The sequence below is a fragment of the Chiloscyllium punctatum genome, chromosome 36 (genome assembly GCF_047496795.1).
Source record: "Chiloscyllium punctatum isolate Juve2018m chromosome 36, sChiPun1.3, whole genome shotgun sequence".
Lineage (NCBI taxonomy): Eukaryota > Metazoa > Chordata > Chondrichthyes > Orectolobiformes > Hemiscylliidae > Chiloscyllium > Chiloscyllium punctatum.
This window is the reverse complement of record NC_092774.1, coordinates 22,332,510-22,344,955: the sequence shown is the minus strand read 5'-3', so window position 1 is coordinate 22,344,955 and position 12,446 is coordinate 22,332,510. Positions and strand designations below refer to the sequence as shown.

At 45.8% G+C, this 12,446-nt stretch overlaps 1 protein-coding gene across 2 annotated transcripts; it reads left to right on the top strand.

The window, feature by feature from the left end:
- Positions 1-1,511: 1,511 nt before the first annotated feature.
- On the top strand, positions 1,512-11,677 carry LOC140460236 (uncharacterized). Of its 2 annotated transcripts, none has more exons than XM_072554668.1 (3): positions 1,512-1,881; positions 7,389-7,478; positions 9,813-11,677. In XM_072554668.1, the coding sequence occupies exon 3, from the start codon at positions 10,117-10,119 to the stop codon at positions 11,056-11,058; it is 942 nt and encodes a 313-aa protein (XP_072410769.1). In that variant the 5' UTR covers positions 1,512-1,881; positions 7,389-7,478; positions 9,813-10,116; the 3' UTR covers positions 11,059-11,677. The 2 variants fall into 2 exon arrangements, with proteins under 2 accessions (XP_072410769.1, XP_072410770.1); XM_072554669.1 differs by having other exon boundaries at positions 7,389-7,484.
- Positions 11,678-12,446: the final 769 nt, after the last annotated feature.

Below are 12,446 nucleotides of genomic sequence, written 5' to 3'. Positions count from 1 at the left end.
GAAGGGCCTTGGGAAAAGTTGCTGAGCAGAGAGATCTGGGAGTTCAGTTCCATTGCACCCTGAAGATTGCTGCATAGGTGGATAGAGTGGTTAAGAAGGGATATGGTATACTTGCCTTCATCGGACGGGGTATTGAGTATAAAAGCTGGCAGGTCATGTGAAAATTGTACATGACTTTGGTTCAGCCGCATTTAGAATACTGTGTACAGTTCTGGTCGTCACGTTACTAAAAGGATATGGACACTTTGGAGAGGATGCAGAGAAAGTTTACAAGGATGTTGCCTCGGATGGAAGGTGCTAGCTATGAAAAGAGGTTGAGTAGGTTAGGATTGTTTTCATTCGAAAAAAGGAGATTGAGGGGGCATCTGATTGAGGTCTAGAAAATCATGAAGAGGGTGGATAGAGATAAGCTCTTTTCCAGGGTGAGGGATTCAGTAATGAGAGGTCACGCTTTCAAGGTGAGAGGTGGATACATGTAGAAAGTACTTTATCCAGAGGGTGGTAGGTGCCTAGAATGTGTTTCCAGCAGAGGTAGTAGAGGCAGGCATGGTAGATTCATTTAAGGTGCAGCTGGACAGATGTATGAGTAGGTGGGGAGCAGAAGGATACAGATCCTGAGGAATTGGATGTTAGGTTTAGACAGTGGATTTGGATCGGCTTAGGCTTAAAGGGCCAAAGGGCCTCTTCCGGGGCTGTAAATTTTCCTTGTTCTTTGTTCTCTTTCTTCTCTTTCTTCTTTGCAGTTGGCAGATGAGGCCAGATGGCAACAGGATTTGGGTACCGATGCGCTCAGGACTGGAGAAGCTTGAAAGGGAGATTGCAGCTATATCAAGCCCTTCTCAGAAGAGAGAGGGAATGGATGGTGATGACTCCACTTGGGAGAGAGGGGTTGTGTGAGAAATGGCTGATATGTAAAATTGAGAATAGCTCAAATTATATATTCAGAAACATAATTCAAATCTGAAAGCATGTTCAATTTTTAAAAAAATCGTGCAGCCATCTTTCTGAAACTTGCATTCAAATATGTGGAGTTAGGCTACATTTGAGTACAGGCTGTGAGGGGTGAATGGCCTATTTCTAGTCCTGTGAAATTGCTTCGAACTGTGTAGAAATAGAGTAATAGAATTATAGGATACGGAAACAACCCCTTCTGTCCGTGCTGACCAGATATCCTAAATTAATCGAGTGTCCTATTTGGCTCATATTTCTCTTAGCCCTTCCAGATGCTTTTTAAATGTTGCCATTATACCAGCCTCCACTACTTCCCCTGGCAGTTTATTCCATACGGTAAAAACAATGACTGCAGATGCTGAAAACCAAATACTGGATTAGTGGTGCTGGAAGAGCACAGCAGCATCCAACGAGCTGCTCGTTGGATGCTGCCTGAACTGCTGTGCTCTTCCAGCACCACTAATCCAGTTTATTCCATACACCCACCATCCTGTGCGTGCAAAATTTACCCCTTACGTTCCTTTTTAAATCTCTACCCTGGGTAAAACGCCTACATAGTTGAACAGCCAGCCTAAATGCAAAAGGTAAAAAAAATATCGAGGCGCAGGGAGGAGAAACAAAATTCTGATTCCAGCCTTTCTTTATCTCCTCCTGGCATTGAGACACTTGGAACCTGTCAGTCACATCGCCACACAGCAGACTGCGCATGTGCGCCAGTGTCAGCAAAACGAATCTGAGCATGCTCCGCTGTCATGAGCCAATGGGAACCTCTGGACCGACCGGAAGGAGCCAATCAAAGACACCCTGAATGCGGAAGTTGGGTCACGGATGTCTGAAGGTGCTCATGTTGTTCCCGTCTCTCTGTCTCTCTCTGAGTGAAGATTGAGCTTTACCCCCCAGGCTGCAGTTTCCTTCCTCTGTCCAACAGGTGTGAGTACCACACTCTCTTTTCTTAACCCCTTTTCCATTTCTTTTTCGTTCTGGGGTTTAGTTGAATCCAGAGAAGGGGACAGACTCTGGGGAAAGATGGTCCAGGCCTGTGCCTCAATTGGCAAACTCGGCAAGTGCAGTAAGTACCACAGCCTTTGCTGTGAAAGGAGGAGGCAGCGCTGAGGCGCATGTTTTAGGCGAAAGTGAGGAGGTCAGAGTCGAAAAGTGTGGCGCTGGAAAAGCACCCAGCAGGTCAGGCAGCGTCCGAGGAGCGGAAGAGTCGTCTTTTCGGGCGGGAGCCCCAACATCAGGCATAATGTGTGGAGAGAAAAAGGGCATCTATGGATGTACAAGGAGACCTTCTACACCAGTGAATGCCAGTTGTCAAGACAGGTGCAGCAAGCAATGTGTAAGGCAAGTAGTGTAGTAACAGGGGGAATTGAGTTCAGAAGTGGCGATGTCTTCCTGCAGTTAGGGGGTCATTGAATACGTCCAAGGCTGAGTTCATCTGATTTTTGAACAAGAAAGAAGTGGATGGTTATGGGGGAAGACAAGGTTGAGTTTGAAGACCAGTTAGTCATACAGTACAGAAACAGACCCTTCAGTCCAACTAGTCCATGCTGACTATGTTCCCCAACTAAACTAATCCCACCTGCATGTGTTTGGCCCATATCCCTGTGAACTTTTCCTATTCATGTACTTATCTAAATGTCTTTTAAATGTTTATCCACCACTTCCTCTGGATGTTCATTCCCCACACAAAGAAAAGAAAATGGTACCCCTCAGTCTTTTTAAAATCTTTCTCCTCTTACCTTCAAAATTTTGCTCCCTAATCTAGAAAATCCCACCCTAGGGAAAAGACACCTACCATAAACCTCATCCATACCCTGCATGATTTCATAATCCTCTATAAGGTCACCTCTGAACCTCCTATGCTCCAGTGGAAAAAGTCTCAGCCTGTCCACCTACATGTATTCATATCCAGTTATGATCTGTTCAATGCTGGTGTAGGGTTAAAAGACCAAATGGTCCAGTCCTATGTCCAATTCTCTCACTCTGTGTCCAGGACAGCAAGAGACCATAAGATGCAGGACCAGAAGTTAGGCCATTCAGCCCATCGGGTCTGCTCCGCCATTCAATCATGGCTGATAAGTTTCTCAACCCCAGTCGCCCGCTTTCTTCCCATTACCCTCGATCCCCTTGACAGTGAAGAACCTATCTATATTCAGTCACCTGGCCTCCACAGCCTTCTGTGGAAGTGAATTCCACAGATTCACCACACTCTGGCTGAAGAAGTTTCTCTGTATCTCCATTCTAAAAGGACTTCCCTTTACTCTGAGGCTGTACACTTGGGTCCTAATAAATTAAACTGCATTTATTTCAATGCAAGGGGCCTAACAGGGAAGGCAGATGAACTCAGGGCATGGTTCGGAACATGGGACTGGGATATCATAGCAATTACAGAAACATGGCTCAGGGATGTGCAGGACTGGCAGCTTAATGTTCCAGGATACAAATGGTACAGGAAGGATAGAAAGGGAGGCAGGAGAGGAGGGGGAGTGGTGTTTTTGATAAGGGATAGCATTACAGCTGTGCTGAGGGAGGTTATTCCCAGAAATACATTCCGGGAAGTTATTTGGGTGGAACTGAGAAATAAGAATGGGATGATCACCTTATTGGGACTGCATTAAAGATCCCCTAATAGTCAGAGGGAAATTGAGAAACAAACTTGTAAGGAGATCTCAACTATCTGTAAGAATAATAGGGTGATTATGGTAGGGGATTTTAACTTTCCAAACATAGACTGGGACTGCCATAGTTTTAAGGGTTTAGATGGAGAGGATTTTGTTAAGTGTGTACAAGAACACTTTCTGATTCAGTTTGTGGATGTACGTACTAGAGAAGGTGCAAAACCTGACCTGTTCCTTGCAAATAAGGCGCTGCAGGTGACTGAGTTGTCAGTGGGGGAGCACTTTGGGGCCAGCGACCATAATTCCATTAGATTTAAAATAGTGATGGAAAAGGATAGACTAGATCTAAAAGTTGAAGTTCTAAATTGGAGAAAGGCCAATTTTGACGGTATTAGGCAAAGAACTTTCACAAGCTGATTGGGGGCAGATGTTCGCAGGTAAAGGGACAGCCGGAAAATGGGAAGCCTTCAGAAATGAGATAACAAGAATCCAGCGAAAGTATATTCCTGTCAAGGTGAAAGGAAATGCTGGTAGGTATAGGGAATGCTGGATGACTAAAGAAATTGAGGGTTTAGTTAAGAAAAAGAAGGAAACATATATAAGGTATGGACAGGATAGATCGAGTGAATCCTTAGAGTATAAAGGCAGTAGGAGTATATCTAAGAGGGACATTAGGAGGGCAAAAATGGGACATGAAATAGCTTTGGCAAATAGAATTAAGGAGAATCCAAAGGGTTTTACAAATACATTAAGGACAAAAGGATAGGGAGAGAATAGGGCCCCTCAAAGATCAACAAGGCGGCCTTTGTGTGGAGCTGCAGAAAATGGGGGATATACTAAATGAGTAGTTTGCATCAGTATTTACTGGAAAAGGATATGGAAGATAGAGACTGTGGAGCGCTAGCTGGTGACATCTTGCAAAATGTCCATATTACAGAAGAGGAAGTGCTGGATGTCTTGAAACGCATAGAGGTGGATAAATCCCCAGGACCTGATCATGTGTACCCGAGACCTCTGTGGGAAGATAGGGAAGTGATTGCTGGGCCTCTTACTGAGATATTTGTATCATCGATAGGCACAGGTGAGGTGCCGGAAGACTGGAGGTTGGCTAACGTGGTGGCACTGTTGAAGAAGGGTGGTAAGGACAAGCCAGGGAACTACAGACCAGTGAGCCTGACATCGGTGGTGGGCAGGTTGTTGAAGGGAATCCTGAGGGACAGGATGTACATGTATTTGGAAAGGCAAGGACTGATTAGGGATAGTCAACATGGTTTTGTGCGTGAGAACTCATGTCTATCAAACTTGATTGAGTTTTTTTGAAGAAGTAACAAAGAAGATGGATGAGGGCAGAACGGTGGATGTGATCTATATGGACTTCAGTAAGGCATTCGACAAGGTTCCCCACGGGAGACTGGTTAGCAACGTTAGATCTCACTGAATACAGGGAGAATTCACCATTTGGATGCAGAACTGGCTCAATAGTAGAAGACGGGGTGTTGGTGGAGGGTTGTTTTTCAGACTGGAGGCCTGTGACCAGTAGAGTGCCACAATGATTGGTGCTGGGTCCTTTACGTTTTGTCATTTATATAAATGATATGGATGCGAGCATAAGAGGTATAGTTAGTAAGTTTGCAGATGACACCAAAGTTGGAGGTGTAGCGGACAGTGAAGAAGGTTACCTCAGATTACAACAGGATCTTGACCAGATGGGCCAATGGGCTGAGAAGTGGCAGATGGAGTTTAATTTGGATAAATGTGAGGTGCTGCATTTTGGGAAAGCAAATCTTAGCAAGACTTATACACTTAATGGTAAGGTCCTTGGGTGTGTTGCTGAACAAGGAAACCTTGGAGTGCAGGTTCATAGCTCCTTGAAAGTGGGTAGATAGGATAGTGAAGAAGGCATTTGGTATGTTTTCCTTTATTGGTTAGAGTATTGAGTACAGGAGTTGAGATGTCATGTTGCGGCTGTACATTGGTTAGGCCACTGTTGGAATATTGTGTGCAATTCTGGTCTCCTTCCTATTGGAAAGATGTTATGAAACTTTAGATTAGATTAGATTAGATTAGATTAGATTACTTACAGTGTGGAAACAGGCCCTTCGGCCCAACAAGTCCACACCGCCCCGCCGAAGCGTAACCCACCCATACCCCTACATCTATATCTACCCCTTACCTAACACTACGGGCAATTTAGCATGGCCAATTCACCTGACCTGCACATCTTTGGAGTGTGGGAGGAAACCGGAGCACCCGGAGGAAACCCACGCAGACACGGGGAGAACGTGCAAACTCCACACAGTCAGTCGCCTGAGGCGGGAATTGAACCCGGGTCTCTGGCGCTGTGAGGCAGCAGTGCTAACCACTGTGCCACCGTGCCGCCCACCGAAACTTGAAAGGGTTCAGAAAAAATTTACAAGGATGTTACCAAGGTTGGAGGATTTGAGCAACAGGGAGAGGCTGAACAGGCTGGGGCTGTTTTCCCTGGAGCATCTGAGGCTGAGGGGTGATCTTATGGAGGCTTACAAAATTATGAAGGGCGTGGATAGGATAAGTAGGCAAAGTCTTTCCCCTGGGGTCGGGGAGTCCAGCACCAGAGAGCATAGGTTTAGGGTGAGAGGGGAAAGATATAAAAGGGACCTAAGGGCAACTTTTTCACACAGAGGATGGTACATGCATGGAATGAGCTGCCAGAGGAAGTGGTGGAGGCTGGTACAATTGCAACATTTAAGAGGCATTTGGATGGGTATATGAATAGGAAGGGTTTGGAGGGACATGGGTCGATTGTTGGCAGGTGGGACTAGATTGGGTTGGGATATCTGGTTGGCATGGATGGGTTGGACTGAAGGGTCTGTTTCCATGCAGTACATCTCTCTGACTCTAGTCTCTCCTACCAATGGAAATATCCTCCCAACGACCACTCTGCCCATACCGTTCATTATTCTGCATGTTTCAATTAGATCTCCCGTGAGCGTGCGCCTATTAATCAGCATGTACCAGACCCTTCAGTAGGATTAGGTTCAGCAAAGTAAGAATGGGGGGGAAGAGTGTGTAGGATGGAGAACTTCCAGCTTTCAGCAAATGAGAGATGAAAGAAACTTCATTATAAATTAGAATTGATTTGATGGGCTGATGGCCGAGCAGTGGCAGATGGAGTTTAACTTAGATAAATGTGAGGTGTTGCATTTTGGTGAAGCAATCCAGGGCAGGCCTTACACTGTTAATGGGGGGTGTTGCTGGGAAAAGAAGAGACCTTGTGGTGCAGGTTCATTGTTCGTTGAAAGTGGAGTCATGTGTAGATATGGTAGTGAAAAAGGTGTTTAGTATGCTTGCTTTCAATTGGTCAGTGGGTATGGCAGTTGGGAGGTCATGTTGATGATGTACAGGACATTGGTTTGGGCTACTGTTGGAATATTGCATTCAGCTCTGATCTTCCTGGTATAGTAAATATGTTATGAAACTCTGAAAGGGTTTGGAAAAGACTGACAAGGGTGTTGCCAGAGTTCGAGGGGTTGCGCTGCAGGGAGAGGCTGAATGGGCTGCGACTGTTTTTCCTGGACCGTCAGCTGAGGGGTGACCTTGTGAGAAGTTTATAAGGGACGTGGATATGGTGAATAGCCAAGATCCTTTGCGCAGGATAGGGGGTACAAAACTAGAGGGCTTAAATTTGAGATGAGAGGGGAAAGATTTAAAAGGAACCTTACAGCCAACTTTTTCTCACAAAAATTGAAGCTAAAAACTATGACTGAATGTGTGCTGCATTGTAACAAAAGTGAATGAATTGACTGCGCACATTGACGAGAGTAATTATGATTTTAGACTCCTTACAGAGACATGGCTTCAGGATGACAAGGATTCGATCCTGAATATCGAGGGGATACGTGGCATTCAAATCCATTGGGAAGCGAGGTAAAGGTAGACGATCGGCACTACTAATCAAAGCACTGATAACATGGTGGTCTGGTGTCAGCTCAGATTTCAGGTCCTGATTTCTCTGTCCTCTGTTGATCTCCCTGTTCCCACAGAGTAAGATGTAGTCTGTTTTCAGCTCTGCAGGTTTTCTGCTGAAGTTTTGTCCCCCTTTTACACCTTCTGGAACAATAAAACGTTCAATAAATGAAGGCCCAAACCACAATCTCCCAGTCTGTCAACTGTCCAGACAGAGAGTCATCAAAGGGAATAATATATGAAAAGTGAAACAAAATTAGAAATAACTAGATTCTCGTGCTTTATATTTGATCACTTGGAAGTATACGAGAAGTACAATCTCCAAGGATTCTTATCATGCCCTACTTGAGGAATTCTGTCCCTTATCTAAATATTAGTGTCCAGCTATGATTTATAACAATACCTACATCAACAAAAATAAAGTAACTGTTATCAAATAGACATAAGGATATACAGCATAGAAATAGACTTTTCCAACCAACACATCCAAGCTGACAAGATATCCCATGTATATCTAGTTCCATTTGTCAGCATTTGGCCCATATCCCTCCAAACCCACCCTATTCACATACCCATCCAGATGCCTTTTGAATACAATCGTACTGGCCACTTCCTCTGCAGCATATTTCATACATGCAGCACGTGTGAAGAAGTTATTCCTTAGGTCCCTTTTAAGTGTTTCCCCTCCTCACCCCTAAACCTATGCCCTCTTTTCCTGGCTGGAGGTGCCCAAAACAAAAGACCTTGCCTATTTACCCTATCCATGCTGCTCATGAGTTTATAAACCTCAGACTCCAATGCTCCAGGGAAAACAGCTCCATTCTATTCAGCCTCTCCTTGTATCTCAAACCCTCCAATCCAAGCGACATCCTTATCAATCTTTTCTGCACCCTCTCAAGTGTGTCAAGGTGGGATCACTGGTACCAGAATTGCACGCAATACTCCAAAACTGGCCGAACCAATATCCTGTGAAGTGTACCAAACATCTTCACTGTCCTGTGTACCTGCGAGTCCACTCTCAAGCAACTGTGAATCTGCCATCAAGTCTCACAGCATGGAAGTAGACTCCAACCAGTCCATGCTAACCATAATCTCAAATAAAACCCATCTCTCCTGCTTGTTCCTGGCCTGTATCCTTCCAACCTTTCCAATTGATGTACTTATCCAAATGTCTTTTGGATCCTACATCCTCCACTTCCTCAGGAAGTTCAATCCACACGTGAACCATCCTCTGTGTTAAATTAGTATCTGAATGGCAAGGATGGGATTGAATTGAAATGGTTCGCAAAATAAACAGTTTCTACCAAAGCCCCGAGAGCAGGTAGCAACTCCAACTGTGGAGCCTCACAAATTGCTATTTCCATGGAGTGGAGGGAGGAGTAAAATGTTGGATTCACAGATAAGGAGGCTTTCTGTGAATGTGAAGCTAAAATTATACCCCGTGCTTTGCTTGAACTGAACCACATTGACTTGGCGGAGAGTTTGCAAAGTGTCCACCCCTCCCCATGTGCCTCAGCTGCAGGGTAACGCAAGTGGTGTGAGAGCCTCTCTCTACACACACACCCTCTCTCTTTCTCTGTTGGACGTCACAGCGTGGAAGTTGCCCTGTCAGTCCCAAAGGGAACCTCCCTCCCGCTGGGCAACATCTAGGAGCAAAGCAATGTTTCCCCCTTTCCGTTCCTCATTCTGGGAGGAGAGAGAAAGTGGGGGGAGACACTGTTCGCTTGTAGCAACTGGACTGAATCCAGGGAGGGAGCAGTCTCTGCAAAGGTTCTCAGATGCTCTCTTGACCCTCTTAAAGGTATTTTCCTTATGTATTCCCACGGTTTGGCACGTATACAGTTTGCAGACTCGTAAAGGATTGCTTGTTTCCTCATGTTCACAATTAAAAGGGTAGTTTCTCATGGAACCAAGCACATTGATATAAAATTATTCTTCACCTTCTAATGTAATAATGGGCTTACGTCCTGTATTTCTTGTCATCTTCCTTATTTAATAGAACAGAAGGAAGTCATTCAGCAACTTTACTGGCTTTCCTTTCTCAAGTAGCCTTGACATTTCATGTTCATATCCTTGATTCAGCTCCATTCCCAGCACCTTTTTAGGCAACTTGTTCCAGGTCATTGTCACCTAAATGAAGTTTTCCTCCGTACACACAGAAGGCTATCTGATTGCATGAGGGTTTTTAGGTTTCTGTGTCCTGGATAGTATGCAATCTCCAGGAATTGTCAACCACGTTATGTTCATTTAACAGTACTGACCGTGATCTCTTATTTTGTGAAATGTTTTTTGCAGGAAGACATGCAGAAAGAAATCTGAAAGCAAATGATACATTGATTTCTGATGGAGTCACTCGATTCATTGGGACTTGAACATCAGCAATCATTCAAATCGAGAAAAAATGTTTGCTTGAGAGATTTTGGACACTGTGAATACTGAGACACCTGAGTGAGGAAGATTCAGTGCACTAAAAAGTGCTTCACGCCATTTTCTCAGTTTGGGGGGATCAAAATCTCACCCCTCACGGTGGGGAGAGACTGCATACTTGTTCTGTTTGTATTTTCAACCCCGAGCAACGCGAGGAAAGCTCCCTCTCCCAATGGGGAAACCGTGGAAATGTGGCGACTGTGGGAAAGGATTCTCTTCTCCATCGGCGTTGGAAAACCACAGACGTGTTCACACCGGGGAGAGGCCGTTCACCTGCTCTCAGTGTGGGCACAGATTCACTGAAGCATCCCACCTTGTGAGACACCAGCGCATACACACCGGGGAGAGACCATTCACTTGCTCCACATGTGGGAAGGGATTCAGTCAGATGGGCAACCTGCAGACGCATCAGCGGGTCCATACGGGAGAGAAGCCATTCACGTGCCCCATGTGCGGGAAGGGGTTTGCTCAGTCATCCAGACTGCTGACCCATAAGCGGGTACACACCGGGGAGAGGCCATTCACCTGTCCTGTGTGCGGGAAGGGATTCACTCAGTCATCTACACTGCTGACTCACCAGCGGATCCACACTGGTGAGAAGCCATTCACATGCTCCGTGTGTGGGCAGGGATTTAGTCAGATGGGCAACCTGCAGACGCATCAGCGGGTCCACACGGGAGAGAAGCTGTTCACCTGCTCAATGTGTGGGAAGGGGTTCGTTCAGTCAGCTGCACTCCTGACCCACCAGCGGGTCCACACCGGAGAGAGGCCATTCACCTGCTCACAGTGTGGGAAGGGATTCATCAATTCTTCCACCCTGTTGACCCACCAGCGGGTACACACAGGGGAGCGACCCTTCACCTGCTCTCAGTGTGGGAAGGGATTCATCAAGTCTTCCACCCTGCTGACCCACCAGCGGGTCCACACCGGGGAGAGGCCATTCACCTGCGCTCAGTGCGGGAAGGGATTCATCGATTCTTCTGGCCTGCAGACCCACCAGCGAGTGCACACTGGGGAGAGGCCGTTCACCTGCTCTCAGTGCAGGAAGGGATTCACCCGCTCCTCCCACCTGCGGAGGCACCAGCGAGTTCATGTGCCATCGCAAGAGGATTGAAGGAGCAATGGCCCAGTGCCAATATTGACTCGACTATCAACCCTGTTCTGGGGATTCTGGGTTTGCATCTTGCCATGGCCGATGGTGGAATTGGAATTTGGTCTGAAATCTGGAGCTCAGAATCTAATGATGAAACCATTTTCAGGAGGAAAAAGCCCCATCTGATTCACTTGTACTTTTTAGGGAAGGAAACTGCTGTTGCGGGAAAGGATTCACTCGGTTGTCCCAGATGCATCCTTTACACGTGACTTCAGACCCACAGATGTGTGGTTGACTCTTGACTGCACCTATCTCCCATCCCCTGCCCTGGCAAATAGTGGGGAGAAACTTAATTGGATACAGGTGTGTGCGTTGATATTGCTGAGTGAGGCAATTCTCCGTACAAGTTAAGGTACCAAGGATCCAGTTACATAGGGACAGCTCAGTCCTGACCAATACTAAAGTGGGTGGGGGTTCAAAGTTTGTGAGAAGATTTGTAGCTCGGGTGCTCATTGTTGTGGTTCTGTTCACTGAGCTGGGAATTTGTGTTGCAGACGTTTCGTCCCCTGTCTAGGTGGCATCCTCAGTGCTTGGGAGCCTCCTGTGAAGCACTTCTGTGATTTTTTTTCCACTATAAATGCCGGAGGAAACATCACAGAAGCGCTTCACAGGAGGCACCCAAGCACTGAGGATGTCACCTAGACAGGGGACGAAACGTCTGCTACACAAATTCCCAGCTGGGTGAGGGTGGTGGGGGGAAGTGTATGTGCTTTGAGCTTGAGCTGTTTTAAGAAAAAGCTCTTTTTGTCTGCCTTTTTGCTGGGGAGATCTGTAACAAAAGTTGGGTCGCAATAAAGGTTACCTGAGCTGACTCAGACTCTCGTTGAAAGTTGAGGGATCCAACAGGTTTTTCTTTTAAAGCTGCTAATTTCTTTCAGCCTCCAATGCAAAGTTTCCAATGTAGTTTCAGAAGGAGCAGTGAAAGAGTAGCTAATATCGTTAGAGATTTTAAATGTTTCAGGAGTGCAGGTACTCCATCGTTTCATCAGCATTGTAAAGTTTACTGGCAACACCGGGGTCTGTGGGCTGTATTCACTAGAAAATATGTGGAGGAGCTGGTGTTGGACTCGGGTGGACAAAGTTTAAAAATCACACACCGCCAGGTTATCGTCCAACACGTTTATTTGTAAAGCACTAGCCTTCGGAGCGCTGCTCCTTCATCGGGTAGCTGTGGAGCAGGATCATAAGATCCGGATTTTGTAGCAAAAGATCAGTGTCATGTAACAGAAATGATATATTGAGCAAATAGATTGCTGTTAAATCTTTCATCTTTTAGAGTGGTTTGTAGGTTTCGGTTCATTAATATGTAAACCCAGAACTATTTTTAGGTCACATGTTTGAGATAATTT